This window comes from Cebus imitator, unplaced genomic scaffold (assembly GCF_001604975.1).
Source record: "Cebus imitator isolate Cc_AM_T3 unplaced genomic scaffold, Cebus_imitator-1.0 Scaffold770, whole genome shotgun sequence".
NCBI classification, from domain to species: domain Eukaryota; kingdom Metazoa; phylum Chordata; class Mammalia; order Primates; family Cebidae; genus Cebus; species Cebus imitator.
Genome location: NW_016108085.1, coordinates 392,919 through 412,938, shown reverse-complemented (window position 1 = coordinate 412,938; position 20,020 = coordinate 392,919). Strand labels below are relative to the sequence as shown.

General features: G+C 50.6%; 1 protein-coding gene and 1 pseudogene across 3 annotated transcripts in view; one reads left to right on the top strand and one right to left on the bottom strand.

Moving 5' to 3' along the window:
- Positions 1-808: 808 nt before the first annotated feature.
- KCNIP3 (potassium voltage-gated channel interacting protein 3) overlaps positions 809-20,020 on the bottom strand; it is a 96,751-nt gene continuing 77,539 nt past the window's right edge. Inside the window, exons 3-9 of one of the 3 annotated variants that reach the window (XM_017519711.2) lie at positions 12,032-12,156; positions 11,547-11,616; positions 11,262-11,332; positions 5,091-5,198; positions 4,313-4,417; positions 3,528-3,590; positions 809-2,811 (exon numbers count right to left, since the gene is read on the bottom strand). In XM_017519711.2, the coding sequence (XP_017375200.1) occupies positions 2,764-2,811; positions 3,528-3,590; positions 4,313-4,417; positions 5,091-5,198; positions 11,262-11,332; positions 11,547-11,616; positions 12,032-12,156 (590 nt within the window). In that variant the 3' untranslated portion in view covers positions 809-2,763. The other 2 variants (XM_017519712.2, XM_037735277.1) reach the window with 2 other exon arrangements.
- Positions 18,998-19,719, top strand: LOC119469687 (annotated as a pseudogene).

Here is a 20,020-nt window from a genome sequence, read left to right as displayed (position 1 = left end):
CTTGAACTCCTGTCCTCAGGTGATCCACCTGCCTTAGCCTCCCAAAGTGCTGGGATTATAATCGTGAGCTACCGCACAGTGCTGAAAATATTTTGCATGGTGTAAAATTCCAGGTTGACAGTTAACTTTTCTCTCAACAAAATGGACATGCCATTCCTGTCTTTTCGAATCGTCACTGAGGAGAGCTGACCAGCAGTCTATCTCTGGCTGTCTTTGTGACCTCTTTGTCTTTGGTGTTCTGCAGTTCACTGTAACATGTTTAGGTGACTTCCGTTTTATACTGCTTGCTCAGGACATGTTTGGATTTCTCAAACTTGAATTGGTGAGTTGGAGAACTCCCTCTCCCCAGGCTCTCATTCTTGTCTCTTCCCCGCTATTGTCCTCACAGGGCTTATACTTTTGAAAATAAACACCAGGAGATGTGTTCAGGCAAATCCTGCTTTCTTCTGCCCTGTGATCCTCCCTCTCCAGCCAAGGGGACACCCAGAATGACTTCCTGGAACTGGGAAAGAAAAATTATCTGGGGGTGAAAATTACATGGTGCCTCAAGAAGTCCTCCTGCCCTGTGGGGTCTGTGTGGAGGCTCCAGGGCTGGCGCTTCTCGTGAGGGCCCCAAAGGGCCACCATGCATATCTCTTCCTCATTGGCCTCAGTGAGGTCACACTATGAGCTTGAGAATTGGAGGGGCATTCTCTGCCCCAGGGCCAGCTGTCATTACCAGCACAGCACCGGGCAGGATCCACAGCTAATGGCAACAGGGTGGGAAGGGCTGAGCTGAAGTTTAGAGCCGGGACAAAGCCAAAAGGAATCCTTTCCTTTGTCAAGTTTATTTTATTAAAATATACAGGACTGAATACTAGTGGATACTGAGAACAGGAACCACCCTCCCAGGCCATGGCCAAGGGAGATGCTTCTGCCATGCAGACATGCGGCTGGTCTGTGTCCCAGTGTGGGAAGCTCCTCCTGGTTGGGCCGCGCAGCCAGTCTGGCTCCAGACTGGCAGGAGTGTGGTGGTGACACTCTCCTGAGGCCTTGGCCCTAGAAGCTGGGAGGGCTGGGCAAGGGGTGAGGGGAGGGAGGAGATCCCTGAGCCAGGGAAAGCTCATGCCCTCCTGGAGGCAGAGGCTCCCAGTGGGCCTGGAGCCTGGCGTCAGTGCAGCTCCATGGGCGAGGCCAGGCTGTGCGTGAATGCCGAGGGGCTCCCACAGCCTCCACCATACCACCTTTCCTCTGAGGGTCTGCTCACTCTGGGGCTAGCCTCCTGGGGCACCTGGGGCCAGGCCTGAGTGGAGCTAGGATGGCTGCCGATGGAATGTATTATGTGGGAATGTTCCTGGAGGGGCCGTGCCGCCTGGGACCAGGTTCCTTCTCCTCGAGGCCCCAGCAGGAGGGAGCAGGAGGGCTTCTGCTGATCCCCCAGCTGCAGGCTCCTCAGCCGTTACCACTGGCTCCAGCTTTGGGCTGGCATCCTCCGTCCCCAGATGGAGGGGACAGCCAAGCAGAGTCCCGAAACTTTGTGCTTTTGAATGTTTGCTCGGCCAGGCTGGGCTAAGGCTGGGCTTTGGGGCCCCAGTGCTGTCAGGCACAGGGCAGACCCCCCCATGCGTCCTCCCTGGGGCCACTGTATTGAGGCTACTGGGCCCAAGCCTCAGCCAGCAAGAGGGCCTGACTCTGAGAAGCAGTGTGCTTGGCTCCCACTGGGGCTTTGCCTGAGCTGTTAAGGGTGCTTGTGCTTTTTGTGCAAGGCTGGGGCAAGCCTGGGCAGAGGGACGGTGACACTGCTTCAGGAGTGGGGCTCAGCCAAGCCGCTGGGCCATGGGAGGGGTGCTGCAGGAAGAGGAGGGAGGTGCCCCTTTCCAGGCCCCTCTGAGCTCTGCCCTGGGCTCCCTGGCAGCCAGTTCCTGAACCACGTGCCTCCTCCCGGGACCTAAGAGGACCTTGGAGGGAACAGTTTGTGCTGGAGGGTGTGTACAACCCCACCCACCACATTCCCATTGAACCAGGACTGGGGCAAGGAGAGGCTCATCCCACCCTGTGGAGTGGGCAGAGTGCCCTCAGATTCTCCACTAAGACCCAATCCCTAAGCTTCAAACTCCTGCCTTCCTGCAATGGAGAGAGAATGGGGCCCAGTGGCCCCTCACCACCCAAGCTTGCCCCAGAGTGGGTAGCCTGCCCCCAGGGAAGCATTTTCAGAAAGCTGCAGGCTCAGCCTCCATCACCCCCGTCTCTCCTGCCCCTCAGCTGGCCCTCCAGGGTCCTGAGGCTTTCTAGAAGTGTAGGTTGTGGGCAGGGAGTGGCTGTGGGGAGGAGGCTGGGGAGCCTGGAGCTGGCCCACTGTGTGGCAAGAAAGCAGAGTGGAGAATGGGGCGAGGTGGGCTCACACTGGAGAAGGGGCCCTCCCTTGCAGGGGTGCTTGAGTCCCTTCCTGGTGACATCCAGTGGCTGGTGACCTGCACACCTGCTCTGTCAGCCACTCACCAAGAGGCAGCCTCGGCTCGCTGGTCTGGGGAGGGCTGGCCAGGGCTCCTGGACTTGGACTCCAGGAAGGGCTCCAGACTTAGCCCCTCCCTGACCTCTGTCCCCCTCTGCCAGCCCAGATGAATGGCTGTGTGTGTGTGTGTGTGTGTGTGTGTGTGTGTGTGTAGTAATCTGTTCACTTTTTGCAAATCTATTTTTTAAAAGTTTCTCAGAGGCTGCTCCTGGCAGGATGGAGGTTTCTTGGGGGTGGAGGTGGCCATGGCCATGCACCCATCCTGACACGTCCTAGATGACATTCTCAAACAGCTGCATGGAGCTCATGATGTTCTCATCCTGTGTGGAGAGAGGAAGGGAGGCCAGTCAGGTGCTGGGTGGGGTCCAAATACCACCCCGCTGAGCAGATTCCTGCCAGGGACTGAGTCTGGCAACTTGTCTGTCTGTCTGTCTGTCTCTCTGTCTGTCTCAATGAGAGAAGGGGAGCTGGGGGCAGGGAGGTGAAGTAGCTGGTCCCCAGCCGGTGAGGCACAGCCTGTCTTCAATGCCACGCCTGACTGTAAGCCCATCTGGTACAAGCTGATGAAGGGACCCTGGCTGGCCCCAGCGGAGGAAGGGGCTAATCAGAGCTGCTTTGAGAATGGGGCAGTGGAGGTGCCAGAGGCCCAGTGTCTTGTCCCCAAGATGCTCTCTGGAGGGGCCAGCAGCAACAGTGTGGAGGCTCTGGTGACTCCCTGCAGTGATTCTCTCCCTCTGGCTGGCCCCATGTCTGCCCCTGACTTGAGGCTCTCCAGGGTGGGGCTGAGGGAGGGTATGGAGGTGTGGGGGGATGCTGTGGGCTGCAGGGGTGCATGAGGAGGAGGAGGAGGATGAACTCAGACAAAAGGGCGAGTGGAGCTTGGGGTTGCCCAGGAGGTGGTGAGGGGCCAAGGATAGCTGCCATGTCCTGGGCTGGCAGGGGTGGGACTGGGATGGGGGAAGGGGTGGACAGTGCCAACCACCCACCTCCAAACAGAGCTGCAGTGAACTGTGACCCGGCCTCCTGTGCTGCCTACCTTCTGACAGGTCTCCAGGAATTCTTCAATGGTCACCACCCCATCCTTGTTCCGGTCCATTTTCTGCAAGCCAAACCATGCCCAAGGTGAATCTGTGCCCCAACAGAGATTGCCCTGCCCCTGGCCTGAGGACTCAGCAGTCATGGGTAGGTGGGTGGGCTCCCTCCACTCCAACTTGTCCCCTCTGCCTACTCTGTCCCTACTCTGTATCCAGGCCACATAAGGCACCCTCCATAGCCACCTCCCACCCCACTGCTGAGGCTCCAAGCATGTCCCCACTGCCCCCCAGGCCACTTCCATGAGCCTACCTGGGCTTGAGTTTCCCAGAATTTGTCCCCATGTTCATTTGACCCCTCACCTCCCTGACAGGCAGCCAGGGCAGAGGGAGCAACAGAGTCACAGGATGGCCTATGTCTAGTGGCCCCAGCAAGTGGGAGGCAAAGCCTGCAGTCTCTGCAGCCCCCATGCATACAGGTGAAGGCCCCAACCCGCTCCTGTCCCAGAGTGGCTCCCTGGAGGAGCCACACAGCTCTCAGGAGGAACAGAGCTCCAGCCTGGGGTCAGCTGCCTTGGGATCCCCAGATTAGGTCCACAGGGCAGAGCGGTGGTGTGAGTCCCTTCTCAGGGGTTCTGACAACCAGCCAGATTGGAGAGGCAAGTTTAACCTACTTGTGGGGAGTGGGGGCGCTCGGAGCGTCAAGCCATTTCCCCAAGGTGGCCCCAAGAGTGAGAGCTGCTTCCTCTGCCGGGCTCCCCTCCCTGGGCAGGGGCTGGTGCTTGCTCACCTGGAAGAACCTCTCCACATGCTCTGCTGGCGCATCCTCCCGCAGAATGGGGTAGGTGTGTCGGCCCATCATGTCATAGATGGACTTCATGATGGCCAGCATCTCCTGGAGGGGGAGGCTAGCGTGAGCCTGCTGCAAGGCTGGGGTGGCTGCGAGGGCCCAAAGGGCAGCATCCAAGGGTGCAGGGTACCTCTAGGGCAGTGACGAGTGAGTGCGAGGGGCTGGACGAGCTCAGGAGAGGAGGCTGCTCGCTTCCAGGGTACCCAGAACAAGCTGCTGACTGTAGGGGAAGCTCATCTCCCAGAAGAGTGGGGGATGGGTTGTTATGTGCATATCTCCAAATGGTGACACTGCAGCAGAAAAAGTGCTTGGACCAAACAAAACCTGTCTGAGGGCCCTCGTGGGAGGGCTCCTGTCTCCACCCCTACATTAAGGGACTAAACTGCCCCCTTCACTTGGTGGGGGCCAAGGCCAGGACCTCTGGCTTCTCCACTTGAGTCTCCCCCAGGCCTTTTGCGTAAGACAGGATGATGGAGAACACTTGCTGAGCTGGAATGAGCTGTGCTGTGCAGGGCACGTGAGCCCACACTCCACACCTGGGTGTCCAGGGCCTAGAGCCCGGGAAAGGAGAACAGCCCGCTGGCTGCTGTCCCCAGGGCCAGTCTCTGGATGGAGAGGGGGAGAAGACAGGTGGGCAGCAGGAAAGGGGAGAAAGAGTGGTGGGGGTGGAGCAACAGGAGGGGAGGAGGGCACAGCCCCGCCCCCAGCCCCCCACTACCTCTTTGGTGATGTAGCCATCCTTGTTAATGTCGTAGAGATTAAAGGCCCACTTGAGCTTCTCGTGGACTGTGCCCCGAAGCAGGATGGAGAGGCCAACCACAAAGTCCTATGGGGGAAAGGGAGGGCGGGGCGTGACAATCCAACGCCCAGGTTCTAGTTCCAGTTGCTGTGTGGCTTCCATTGAAATTCACACCTCCACGGGTGCACAGCCTCCCTAATAGGCCGATGGCATCCATTCAGGTCAGCACAGGGCGAGTGTGTGCCCGTGTGTGAGCACATGCATGGTTGTGCACCTGTGTGAATGTGTGAACCAGTGTGAGTGCACATGCAAGTATCTGGGTGAGCGTGGCAGGAGTGGCATGGTAGCTAACATTTTTATGTGATGTCAAATAAAGTTATTTAAATATATATGGTGTTCTAGACCCATTTAATGCAGTGCTGCCACCAGAGAAGCCTGGGGGTGCTCTTTTAATAAAGGAGGTGCTCTACTTTTAGTCTGACAAACATCTGCATGGCAAAGGTGTTTGAAAACTTCCAGCTTAAAAAGCTAGAGGAATGATGCTTAGCTTTTTATTTTTTGGGTTTTCTTTTTAGAGACAGAGCCTCAGACTGTCACCAGGCTAGAATGCAGTGGCATGATTACAGCTCAATGCAGTCCCAAACTCCCAGGCTCAAGTGATCCTCCCACCTCAGCCTCCTGAGTAGCTGGGACCACTTGTAGTAGTCCATGCCTGGCTAATTTATTTCATACTTATAGAGATGGGGTCTCACTATGTTGTCCAGGCTGGTCTCCAACTCCTGGCCTCAAGTCATCCTCCTGCCTCGGCCTTCCAAAGTGCTGGGATTACAGGGGTAATCCCAGGGCCATCTTGCCCAACCCTGGTGCTCAACTCTTGAGTCATGACATGCTGTGTGTGGCCATCACCTCTGGCAAGTGACACTTTATTATTAATGCGAATGACTGTTCAAATGGTTTCCTGTGACAACAGCAGTTGGTAGAATGCCAGTCTTTCCCCCACTTCTTGGAAGGTTTAAAGGTGAAGCCCTCTCCGCACCCTGGGGTCTTCCCAGGCTACTCGGAAAGAAGGGGGTCAGAAAAGGGCTGTCCCAGCAAAATGGGATAGAGGTCAGTCAAACTGCGAGAGACAGGACCATGCACCAAAGCCTGAGGCCCCTCAAGTGTTAGATTTTGGGGATTGGAGGAAGTCTGTACCATGAGAGAGAGAGAGGCAGAGAGAAACAGATGAAAGTGATTTGGAAGAACAAAAACTATTAGGTTGAGAGATTATAAATCTTGCATCACTAAAATAATAGGATGTCATAAAAAAGGAGCAACTGGAAAAAAGAAAGAGCTCTTAGAAACTAAAAATAAGAAAGCAAAATGACAGATTTAGAAGAAAGGTTGGGAGAGCAAATGGAATCTTCCATGAAGTGGAATGAGAAGACAAACAGCTGGAATATAGGGGAGAAAAGAGGATAATGAGAGGTGCCCTCCAGAGGGCCAAAGGGGGACATAGGCGGTTTGGAAAGTACGGGAGGAAAGTGGGTCAGAGCAATCAGGAAAGATTTCCCAGAAAGGAAGTGGGGATTTTCCAGTGTCTACCAGGGCGTGGCACAATGCATGAAAACAGCATGTAGTTTAGCTGCAGGCACAGATCATGGTGAAATTTCAGCAAATTGGGTACAAAGAGAGGATCGTATAAACTTTCAGAGAGAAAAGCAAAGCCAAACAGAAAAAGCAAAATCGGGTCCCATTCACGGATGAGAGTCAGCAGGGGAACCTGCTGTGCAGCAGCACCTGGGACAGGAGGCCCAGGCAACAATGCCACCCCCGCTCTGAAGGAGAACAGCTTCCCCTGGGAGTGTGGGTCCCTACGACAGTTCAAGCAAGAGTAAGAACAGAATAAAGACACTCCCAGGTGCTCAAAGGCTCCAAAGTTACAGCCCACATCCTCTTTTATAGGAAGCGGCTGGGTGGTGAGCCCCTGAACACACAGAGAGTAAAGCAAGGGAGAGGAAGATCAGGGATCCCAGAACCAGGAGGCCCCGCCCAGCAGAGATGGGAGGAGGCCCCAGAGGGCACCAGGCCCCAGTGAGGATGGAGCTGTGGCAGGTTGTGGGGACCTCCTCAGGCAGATGCCCGGCAGAGGGTTCAGATGACTGGAGAAGGGCCTGGGTTAAATGAATAATGAGGTCACAGAACGCCAGGCAAACGCATCATCAGAACCAATGTTAACTGTAGGCAAAGGAAAGGAAGACATCATCGCAGTGGACAGCAAGCTCAGTGAGGGCTCCAGTTCACACATCAGGGTAAACCAAGGCCGTATCCAACCTGAAGTCTAGAGTCTGTTGGAAAGCTGGGCTCACTGCGGTCGCAAACTCCTCGGCTCAAGCGATCCACCCACCTCAGCTTCCTAGGGGATGGGTGGGGGCTGGGGGATGGGAAAGGTGTGTGTCTGAGGGAGTCCCAAATTCTCACAGCAGGGCGTTGAAAAGTGAAAGGAGCCTCCTGGGGACATGAAAACAAGCACTGGCACCTGCCTACAGCAAACAAGGTGGTCACCTGCTGGTTTCCTGAGGTGCACCCTGAGAATCTGTTGGACTCCAGTCATGTGTGTGCAAAACTAAAGACAAGGAAAAAAAATTTTTGTGAGACACAATCCCACTCAGGCTGGAGTGCAGTGTACCCAGGCTGGAGTGCAGTGGTACATTCTCAGCTCACTGCACCCTCTGCAAGTGATTATCTTGCCTCAGCCTCCTGAGCAGCTGGGGGTACAGGAGCTTGCCACCACGCCTGGCTAATTTTTTTGTATTTCTAGTAGAGACAGGGTTTCACCATGTTGGCCAGGCCAGTCTGAAACTCCTGACCTCAGGTGATCTGCCCGCCTCAGTCTCCCAAAGTGCTGGGATTATAGGCACCCAGCCAATGAAAATATTTTAAAGGAGAAACACCCAGGTGTTGTGGCTCACACGTGCAATTCCAGCATTTTGGGAGGCTGAGACAGCAGGATGGCTTGAGGCCAGAATTTCAAGACTATCCTGGACAACATAGTGAGACGCTGCATCTACAACGATTAAAATAAAAAAAATTAGCCAGGCACGGTGGCATGTGCCTGCAGTCCCAGCTACTCGGGAGGCTGAGGTGGGAGGATCACTTGAGTCCAGGAGGCCAAAGCTGCAGTGAGCTATGATGGTGCCAGTGTACTCCAGCCTGTCTAAAAATAAATCAAAAAATTAAAAATTAAAAAACAAAGGAGAAATATTGTTACATTTCTATTACGGCCAAGTTTAGGGAGTAATAACCACTGAAGCTTGGGCATGGTTTACACCCTAGTGAAGATTTTAAGTTATCCCTGAAGCCCTGGGTCAGACAGGCCTTCCTAGTGGGCGGCAAAAGCATGGAGCACAGTGTTCTCCTGTGGACCCTGGGCAGGCACCACTGTCCTCCACCTTGTCTTCAGCTGGCATGGCCTGTCAGGTGGTCTGTCGGTCTGCAGCGGAGAAGCTGCAGAGCCTGCTGCTAGCAACTGAGGAATGTCCCCATCCAGTGTCCCTTAGCTTCTCTCAGTGTGTTGGGTACGGTAGTGACAGTATTAGGAGATGGTAGGAATGTCCTGTTGGGCCACTGGCTAGTCTCCATTCATAAATGTAACACACAGATGACCCCAAGTCCAGCCAGCCCGTGTCTGAGTGCACGCTGGTTCTAAATTCTTTGGCCACCCACAGTGCAACCATGGCAAGTTGTAACTCCATGCTCTGAATGCCAAAGTGTAGGAATCCTGTCACATCCACAGCCTCTGCTCTACAGCTGTCTCCATGGCAGGGCCTAGGCAGGGTGAGGTCTCCGGCAGGGACACAGCACACTTCCAGGCGAAGGTGCATCAGGGTGCACAGGAGGGCCGCCCAGCAGAGCCCGGAGCAGGTGCTTAGTGAGGGGCTGGGAGGCGCATGTGGTTGCCAAGCTCGCAGGCCTGCCCTCATGCTGCCCTGGATGCTGCTTGGCCAATGGCACATGGAGCAGTTTGCTGCCAGGGGAGGTAAGAGAAGCGGCCACACCTCCAGATGTACCTATGCCTGGATGCTACTTCCAAGCTGGGCCTGACTTGATCCTGGGCACTGGAGAGGCCCCGAAGGTCTATGGAATCGTTCTAGAAGCTTTACATATCTCTGGCAAGCTAGATGAGTTGCATGAGCAAGGCCCTGGTGGCCAGAGTGTTCAGCAAATCTGTGTGTGGCGCTGCTCGCATGGGGCTCCCTGCCTCTGGCAAATCCCAGAAGGTCTGCGGGGATGGGAGCAGGAGCCATTCAGAGGTGGGATATGAGACGGCGTCACCTGCTTGGCTCTACTGAGGTCTGCATGTTTTCCAATTTGGTCTTTTTGGGTATGCTTTTTGGTGAGGAGAGGGAGGGTATATTATCTTTTACCAAATACACAAACTGTAACTAACATGCATCTTGTCTCTAAGAATATACAGAAAGGGACAGGACCATTGCAGACAGTGTCACGTCGGCTTGCCTTGCATCATAGGCGTATGTGGGAGGCTAAGGCCTGGCAGTGAGGATGGCTGGTGGGTGTCCTCCAGACCAGATTCGGTGTCTCCACTCCTGGCAGGATCCTTTGTAACCACTGGGATCCCAGCTGTGGGGCTCCCAAGATGGGGCCATGGGGGCTTGCGCCCTCCTCCTTCCCAGAGCAGAACACTTTGAAATCAAGAAGTTCCTCCAGGTAAATGTACCTGTGTGAAGCCAGAGGACTTCGCTTCATGTGCAGAGAAGCCACAGAAGGTTCGGAAGATGCCAGGGATGAGCGACCTTCTGAGAAGGTGCCCAGGAGAGGGGACGCAGCTCAGCCACTGACAGACCCAGCCCAAAGGGCTGCCACCTCCCTCCTGAAAGGGCCACAAGGCTGTCCCTCGGAGGAGTGAGGGAGATGGCCACAAGAGGGGAGGGGCGACTGCGAGCCTCCTGAGCACCAGCCATGCCCATACGCAGGGGCCCTGCTAAGCCTCTGAGTCTTCTCATTCCAGAACAAGGAAAACCACTCCTGGCTGCCTGCTCCCTTACACGGATTCCTAATGACGCTTTACTGCCTGAAGTCTCAGGCGCCTCTTAAAGGGCACCCCAGGAGGGAGGTGCAGGTAAAGGACCATGAGTCCTCCCTAGGCTCCTCTGAGCTGACTGGGTGTTTTCTGTGTGCTGTGGGGTTGGTATTTCAGGTATTGCTGAAAACAAGATTTGAAAACACTGTCTGCTTCTACATGCAGAGCCCCGAGTGTGGCTCAGAGTGGAGGGGTCCTGTGGTCACAGGGCAGGCAGGGAGTGTCAGTGTGCCCGGCGGGCCTGTGGCATAAAAATAACGCTCGCAGGTTTATCGACGAGTTATTATTACCCGCTGTGGCCGGGGCCTTCTGGCCCCATGTGCTTCTCTGTGCTTTCCTGTTAGCTGCCCTTGGCCTGGAAGCTGAGCTGTTGGTGTATCGATCAGGCCGGCTCTCAGCAAGGTTTTCCTCCCCAAGGTGGTTTCAGCTTTTCGCCTACAGCTATTTTTAGAGTCTTGCGCTCCACAGATGGGGCCTCTCTCCAATGATCCCATGTGGCGGGGCTGGGGAGGATCCCAGGCCAGGCCCCCACAGGGAAGCTGTCTGGGTAGGGGACACGCTTCTCCTTCCACTGGAGGGTAACACTAGGCTTTACTCTCAGTGCCCAGCTGGGATGAGCCCTGGAGGCTACTCAGGCTGGGATGTTTTCTAGATATTTCTGGCCTATTTTTCTGGGTAACAAGGAGTAAATTCTGAAGCTGGAGGTCTCACATCCCACTATCAGCAAACTAGGCCTCTGAGTTAAGCCCTGAACCCTTTGAAAATGCAAATCCCTGATTGGTCGCCACCACCCCTGTGTGCCTCAGGGGCTCCCTTGGTCAGGCAGAGCTGGATAAAAACTCTTGAATGGAAGAAAAGGCTGAGAATGCAGTGCTGGCCCAGCAAAGTCAAACACCCCAGACCTCACCAGCCCAGGGCCAGCCACATCCACTCGGTCCCAGGGTGACACACCAGATCCTTTCCAACCAGGACCATGGCTCTCTCGACAGCCCTGAGAGTGATGCCAGGGCTGGGATTCACCCCTGCAGCCACCGGAGCAGGATATGTGGGAGGAATCCTCGAGGACCTACCTCAAAGTGGATGGCCCCGTTCCCGTCGGTGTCGAAGGCGTTGAAAAGGAAGTGTGCATAGGTGGTGGCATCTGGGGAGGGCAAGAAGAGGCTGGGGTGCGTCGGGGCTGCCTGGTGGTTAATCCCACACCCCAGGCAACCCCAGCTGGGGGTGCTGTGTCCTGGCTGGCAGTCCCTGTTTCCCACAGGACAGGGGAGCACCAAGCTTCTAGGATGCAAGGGGCAGCAGGAGGGTCCCCTCCCTCCACACTGGGACACAGCAGGGCTCCCTGGCCTCAGACTCACCTCCCTGAGGGAAGAACTGTGAGTAAATGAGTTTGAAGGTGTCTTCATCCACCAGGCCCGTGGGACACTCCTGCAGCAGGAAGGCACCCTCTCAGCACTCGGCCACCCCCAGATCCAAGCCCGGCTCCACGGAACTGGCCTTTCTACACCCCCTTGGGGGCTGCCCGCTGCCTGTGGCACTGCTGGGGACCCCTGGCCTGGATTTCAGAAAGCCCAGGTAGGGGTGGGGTGAGAGGGAGCAGGGGTGAATAGGAAGGGAGTGGCTGTTCCCCCATACCTTCCTCCTCTGTACCAGAAGCAGAGACACAGAGGGAGGAACGTGGCAGCCTCAGCAATGCCCATTCTGGGGTGTGCCCCCGCTAGATAGCGTTCCCACAACCTTAGAGGCCCCTGTGATATTTACTTCTCCCTGGCTTGGAGAAGTTTCCTGGTCTCCCTGGGCCAGGGTCTTCAAGGCCTTTCCCAGGGGAATGGGGAACACTCACGTTCTTGAAGCCCCTGTAGAGGGACTGCAGCTCCTTCTTGGTGAACTTAGTTTGGGCCTGCAGTTCGTCCAGCCCCTCTGGCTGGTGGCGCACCGTGGATAGCTCCAGCTCACTGTCGCTGCTATCTGGAGTGGGACACAGACCAGAGAGGGTAAGGCCTATAGCCCTGCTCCTCCATCTTGCTGCAGTGTGGGCAGATGCCAGGGCATGGGATGAAATAGTGGGTGGAGGAACTCTCCTTGCATGACTACCATGTACAGCCACACAGGCTGTGCACTGCACAAACCGAGGGGCTGTGACTGAGTGGCCCATGCAAGAGCTGTGCCTCTGCTTTCCTGCCCACAATAGGGTGGGCCTCCCAGTCGCAGCCCTGGCAGTGTGCCCACCTGTCAGCTAGCTGCACGGTGGGACAAGGTGGGAGCTGCTCTTGTCCTAGAGAGGCATGAACAAGGGGATACAGGAGGGGGAAAGACAGCAAGAAAGGCATGAGGGATCCTTGAACTTCAAGATCCATTCCTAGTCCACTCCTCCATGTGGTCCTCCTTGACTTCCCCCAGGAGTGGAGAAGGCACCTCCCTTGGCCCTCAAAGCCTAAGGTGATGCTGTTCAGTTACATTTGGCAGAGGTGCGTCATTCACATCTGGGTAGGAGGCTAGACCTCCAGGGCTGTGGGAGCAGGTATCAGACCTTTTCTTTAAATACACAAAAATGTTAACTATCCATGGCTACCTTTGCAGAGGAGATGCGATTTCAGGTGAATTTACTTTTTTACTTATGATTTAAAAAAACATTTTTCTAATTTCTTTTGGTGTGACATGCATCACTTTTACAATGAGAAATAAAGCTAGGGCTGAAACAGTACTGAGTGACCACACCTTGCTGAGCAGCATCCTTGCATAACTAGAGAGCGCCACCTTCCCACAGACTCAGGACACACGCTCCCCGCTGCACCGTGGCCCCATCTCCCCTGGGCCACACAGAATGGATGGTGGTGATCCATGATCACCCACATGGCTGCTGCTGGCTGCTGCCTCTCCCACTGCACAGCGAGCTTTTAAGGAGCAGCTGTTCTGCACAGCTCGTCCTGTGCCTGTGGTGCCTGGCATGGTGCTGGGCACCGGTACTGTGCTGAGCTTGGTCCATACCCAGGCCTTTCCTGAGAGCGTAGTGGGAAAGACAGCCTGCACTGCCCACTCTCACTAACCACAAGAGTGCCCTGAAAGCCGCTCAGCAATTGTGCTGTTTCCTTGGTCCACACATGCTCCCAGTCTCCAAGGTAACTATTTCATATCTTCCTTCCCTTTAAGTTTCCAGTATCTCCTCCCCCATCTTTATCCTCAGGTTGCTTTCCACTTTCCACTTTCCTGAAAAGATAGAAGCTATGGAGGAAAACTTCCCCAAGCCCTCACCCCACACCTACCCACCCGCCAACACCTGGCCCAGATGTCTGTACCTCCGCCAGCTCTGTGGCTGATATGTGCCTGCTCCCCGTGAAAGCAAACCTGCCGCTTGCGTAGTGGGTCCCGACCCCTCTCGTCTACCCACGCAAGTGGTGCCAGCTAGTCTCCCACTCTTTCCTCATTGCCTTTTCCTCTCTTCTGGATCATTCCCATCACCATATAGACATACTGTGGAATCTGGAATCCTTAGTCAAATTAAGTATAGGCAAACCCTGTAAACAAGCATCCCACACTGGGCAAGCATCTCACACAGACTCTTCCCCAGCCGAGGGGCCTGCACAAGGATGCTCACAGCAACAGCATTTTTGGTGGGTGAGTTGGAGGCACCTCAGGGGTCCATGTCAGGCAGAATGGGTAGGCAAAATATGGAGGCTGCATACCCAGGGGAACTGTGCCATGGAGCAGATGTTCACACAGCAGTGTGGATGGATGGATAGTAAGAATCCTTTGATTAAGAGGTCAACTTTTCAGACTGGATGGAAAAGCAAGATTCAACTATATGCTGTTTACAAGAAGGATACTCCTAATACAGACAGATTTAGGCCAGGCGCTGTGGCTCACACCTGTAACTCCAGCACTTTGGGAGGCCAAGGTGGGTGGATCACCTGAGGTCAGGAGTTTGAGACTACCCTGGCTAACACGGTGAAACTCCATCTCTACTAAAAACACAAAAATGAGCCAGATGAGGTGGCGGGCGCCTGTAATCCCAGCTACTCAGGAGGCTGAGGCAGAAGAATCGCTTCAACCCAGGAGGCAGAGGTTGCAGTGAACTGAGATCATGCCATTGTACTCCAGCTTGTGTGACAGAGCCTGAGACTCCATCTCAAAAACAAAAAATAAAAACAAAAACAAACAACCAAAAAAACAGTGGAAAAACATTAAGAAAGCTGGATGTTTTATAATGATATAAGGATTAATTCATCAAGAAGACAGAATAATCTGAAATAGACATTACCTAGTAACAGAGCTTTTAAATACTTGAGGCAAAAAATACAGAGAGAAAACTAATTAAGCCACAATCATAACTGGAAGATTTTAGCATCCTTTTCCAGTAAATGGTATGACAAGTGGTGATATAAAAGATTTGAAAAACACCATCAACCAGTTTGACCTAATGAATATTATAGAACACTGTACAGTTGTAGACTACACATTCTTTTCAAGAGCATGCCTGTGGTTACCAAGATATATCAGATGCTGGAACACAGACTCTTACCACAATGGTATTAAGTTAAAATTCAGAAAAAGATATTTAGAAAATCTCAAGTAGTTGGAAATAAACAATACATTTCTAATTAGCTCATAGGTCAGAGAATACACTGCAAGGTGATCACATTTTGAGATATTTTGAATTGAATGATTAAAAAAACAGCATATCAGAATTTGCCAGAAGCAGGTAAAGCTGTGCTTAGATGGAAATTTATTGCTTTCAATTCCTTTATTAGAAAAGAAGATAGGTGTAAAAGCGATGACGTAAGCTTCTATATCGAAAAGTCAGAATCTAAAAAATGCCCAACAAATTAAATTCAAAGTAAAAAGAAGAAAGAACATAATAAAAATAAGAGTAGAAATCAATGACAGGCTGGGTGCGGTGGCTCACACCTGTAATCCCAGCACTTTGGGAGGCCAAAGTGGGTGGATCACTCGAGGTCAGGAGTTTGAGACTAGCCTGGCCAACATGGCAAAACCCTGTCTCTAAAAAAAACAAAAAAAAAAAAAAAAAAAAAAAGCTGGGTGTGGTGGCACATGCCTGTCATCCCAGCTACTTGGGAGAGTAGGGTGTGAGAATCACTTGAGCCCAGGAGGTTGGAGCTTGGAGTCAGCTGAGATCGCACCACTGCACTCCAGCCTGAGCAAGAGTGAGACTTCATCTCAAAAAAAATAAAGAAAGAAAGAAAGAAAGAAAGAAAATCAATGACAAATATAAGCATAGAGGCAAACCTTATGATAAAGTCATTAAGAAACTCAAAAGTCATAGACAGGAAAAACATATCACCAGTACACGTATCTGTCAAAGGACTCATTTCCAGAATACACAATAAACTTCTACAAATGAACTTAATAAGACTAATAACTCAATTTTTTTAAGCAATGGGGTCTCGCTCTGTTGCCCAGGCAGGAGTGCAGTGGCTATTCACAGGGGCGATCCCACTACTGATCAGTACAGGAGTTTTGACCTGCTCCATTTCCGACCTGGGCCAGTTCACCCCTCCTTAGGCAACCTGGTGGTCTCCTGCTCCTGGGAGGTCACCATATTGATGCCAAACTTAGTTCGGACACCCAATTGGCATAGCGCACTACAAACCAGAACTCCTGGCCTCAAGTGATCCTCCTACCTCTGCCTCCCAAGTAGCTGGGACTACAGGCACGCGCCACTGTGCCCAGCATAACTCAATTTTTTAATTAGGCAAAAGACAAGGACACTTCACAAAAGAAGATATACAACTGGCCAATAAGCATAGGAAAAGGTGCTTGACAGCATTAATCATCAGAGAAATTCAGGTGACCCAATGTGAAATGCAAAATATCCAACCATCTATTGTCTCAAAAAGACCAATAACACTAAATGTTGGTGAGGATGTGGAGCAACTGGAACTCCAATATATTATTGATTTAAGTGTAAACTGGTATAACAGTTCTTCAGAACTCTTTGGCAGTTTCTTATAAAGCTAAAACATACATCAGCCTTATGACTTATTTACCTAGGACAAAAGATATACATCCACAAAAAGACTTATGCAAGTATATTCATAGTAGCTTTATTCATAATAGTCCCAAACTGGCAACTATCTAAACAGAAACATTGAACTGTGGGACATTTATGCAATGGAATATTATTCTCCATTAAAAAAGGATGAACTGTTGATATATGCAACAACATGCACACATTTCAAAAATATTATGCTAAGCAAAAAGCTAGATGTAAAGGAGTTTAAACTGCATGATTCCATTTAACAAAGTTCTACAACAGGCAGCACTAATGCATTGTGAAAGAAAGCGATACAGTGGGCGGTTGTTACAAGGGTGTATATGATCGTCAAAACTCACTGAACTGAACACTGAACATCGGTGCATTTTGTTGTATGTCGATTATAACCAGTTAAGAAGAAAACATGCGATGACACCTCTCCTTTCAGTTATAACAGGATAGTGAATGTCAGGCTTACCGTCCCAGTGCAAACAACTTTAACACTGCAAGAAATAGATGAGGAAAATGTTTTCAGCCTTTGGACTATAGCACAGGGGTGCAATTTTTGAAAGCAGGGGAACTGAAGGGAGCTGCATATTCGCCCTGGATATCTGCCTGGAGGTACTTTCTAGACCATGGTACAGGGAGGTGGGGCACATGCCAGGGAGCAGCAGTCTTGCTGAGCTGACAAGTCAGAGATCAGTTTGGGGCTGTTAAGGTGGGGTGGAATTTTCAGAGCAGAGTCCTGGAGAGGAAGAAACTAAAAGAGTGGGCCCAGAAGTCGGAGTGGGGGCCTTGGCCAAGGGCTAGGCTACACATGCTTAGAATGAGATTCTATGAGGCTCAGAGGAGAGCAGCTTTCTGCAAGGGAAGAGGTGGGTAGGGAGACAGAGGGCTGAAAGGACATATGAGAATTCACACAGTGGTGGGAAAACTGGAGTACTGGCTCAGCCAGACTGGAGATACCTCCCTAAGCAACTCAGGTGTTAGCTGAAACCCCCAAAAAGCTATGCTTTAGGAGTATGAATCACATCCTTGAGTAAGTGCATGTTCTAGATCCAAGGACAAAGTCAAAACAAACCTAATCTAACAGAGCCTACAATAAAATCTGTGGAGATCACGTGGATTGGCCAATAATTTAACTATCATCTGCCAAACTAAAATTTGTTAGCATTTGTATTAAAACAATATAATCCATTCCCTACAATATACCTTTCACAATGTCCAACAAACAATAAAACAGAAAAAGACATGAGAAGCAAGAAAGTGTGACCATAATAAAGAGATAAAGCATAAGCAGAATTATTAGACTTTTATGTTTAGAATTATTGGAAAATAACTTTAAAACAACTATCATTAACACTTTGGAAGAAATAAAGAAAAAAAGCATAAAAGATGAGAATCTTAGTAGAAAAATTAAAAACTATAATAAAAGAACCAAATGGAACATCTAAGCAAAACAATACCTAAAATTAAAAATTCACTTGATGGTCTGAGTGCAGTGGCTCATGCCTGTAATCCGAGCACTTTCAGTGGCTGAGGCAGGTGGATTGCTTGAGCCCAGGAGTTGGAGACCAGCCTGGGCAACATAGCAAGAGCTTGTCTCTACAAAAAATTTAGCCAGGCATGGTTGCATGCACCTGCAGTCCAGCTGCTCGGGAGGCCAAGGTGGGAGGATCACTTGAGCCTGGGAAGCTGAGGCTATAGTGAGCCATGGTCATACCACTGCACTTCAGCCTGGGCAGCAGAGCAAGACCCCATCTCAAAAAAAAGNAAAAAAAAAAAAAGAAGACATAAATTACCAGTATCAGGAAGGAAATAAGTACTAACCTTCCAGACATTAAAAGGATATAAAGAGGATATTACGAACAAGTCTTCCCACACAAATTCAACAACTTCTATAAAACGGACCAGTTCCTAAAAAATTATAAACTACCCAAATTCATCCGAGGTGAAAAAGATAACCTGAATAGTCCCAACCAATATTCTTCATAAACATAAATGCAAATTTCTCAACAAAATATTAGCACACTGAATCCTTTGATGTATAAAAAGAATACACCACATCAAGAGGGGTTTTCCAGGAACATGAGGATGATTCAATATTTGAAAATAAATCGATGTAATCCACAATATTAATAGTCTAAAAAAGAAAAAAGCACATGATCATATCAATTGATGCAGAAAAAGCATTTGACAAAATTCAACATCCATTCATTAAAAATAACTCAGTAAACTGGAAATGAAAGGAAACCTTCCCACCTTAATAAACCACATTGGGTGGACACGGTGGCTCACATCTGTAATCCCAGCACTGTGGGAGGTTGAGGCGGGCGGATCATGAGGTCAGGAGTTCGAGACCAGCCTGGCCAATACAGTGGCACTGCATCTCTACTAAACATACAAAAAAATGAGCAGGGCATGGTGGTGCATGGCTGTCGTCCCAGCTACTCGGGAGGCTGAGGCAGAAGAATCGCTTGAACCTGGGAGGCGGAGGTTGCAGTGAGCTAAGATGGCGCCATTGCACTCCAGCCTGGTGACAGGGCAAGACTCCGTCTCAAAAAAAAAAAAAAAAAGCGTCTACACAAAATATATAGTTAACATCATTCTTAATGGTAAAAGACAGAATGTTTTCCCCACAAGAAAAACAAAAGGTCAATATACAAAAGTCAATCACATTTCTATAGACCAGCTGAACAATTAGAAACCAAAATTTAGGCAAAGGTATCTCCTGAATTGCAGTGGCAGTAAGATCCAAGATCCTTACTCCAGTCTTTTTTTTTATCTTGTTTTGGAGCTAAACAGGGAGAGGGAAGAATGGTGGAAGCTTTTTGTGCTGCCTGGAAGCTGAACTCTGATGACTACATGAAGGCTCATCAAAGGTGTGGGCTTTGCCACTGGGTAGGTGAAAATGTGGCCAAACCACAGTGATTATCAGTCAGGAAGGAGACAAAGTGGTGATCAGGACTCAAAGCATATTCAATTACACAGAGAAACCACTGCAGATGACAGACATTGTACACTGTTAGGGTACGTCGTTGTTAGTCTGCATGGAGACAAACGTGTTCACATACAGAAATGGAACGGCAAAGACACAAATTTTGTAAGAGAAATTAAGGACAGCAAAATGGCTATGGCTTCCACTAAACATTTTTTCCCATAGGTTTTTAGGGAACACGTGGTGTTTGGTTACACGAGTAAGTTCTTTAGTGCTGATTTGTGAGATCTTGGTGCATCCACCACCCCAGCAGTACACACTGAGCCCAATTTGTAGTCTTTTATCCCTCACCCCTCTCCTACTCTTTCCCTTGAGTCCCCAAAGTCATTGTGTCATTCTTATGCTTTTCGATCCTCACTTTCAGTGATGTAGTTGTTGTTTGCCACTATAAGAAGGCATAGAAAACTAGCTGGTCTGGGACTGGAGAAGATCTTCAATTTTTCTGTTTACTCAAGTATCAGGGCTATTCTGCTATTACAGCACAGCTGGTCACTAATTAGAAGGTTATCCCTAGCTTGGAGGTAGAAAATAGTGACTTAAACACTTGTTACTCCAAGTAACTAGCTTAATTTTGTCCGGCAAATTTATCATTTATTTATAATTTGCATTAAAATGTTGAGTCACTTTTTTATACAAAAAAGTGGATGGATTTTGTAATTTCCTGTGGAATGCAAATCAAATTAGAATAAAAATCTTACACGCAAATGAAAAAAAAAACCAAAACTTAAAAAAATACCATTTATAATTGCTCATCTCACAAATGAAATACTTAGGTATATATATCTTGCAAAACACATATATAATCTGTATGCCAAAAACTACAAAATGCTGATGAAAGAAAT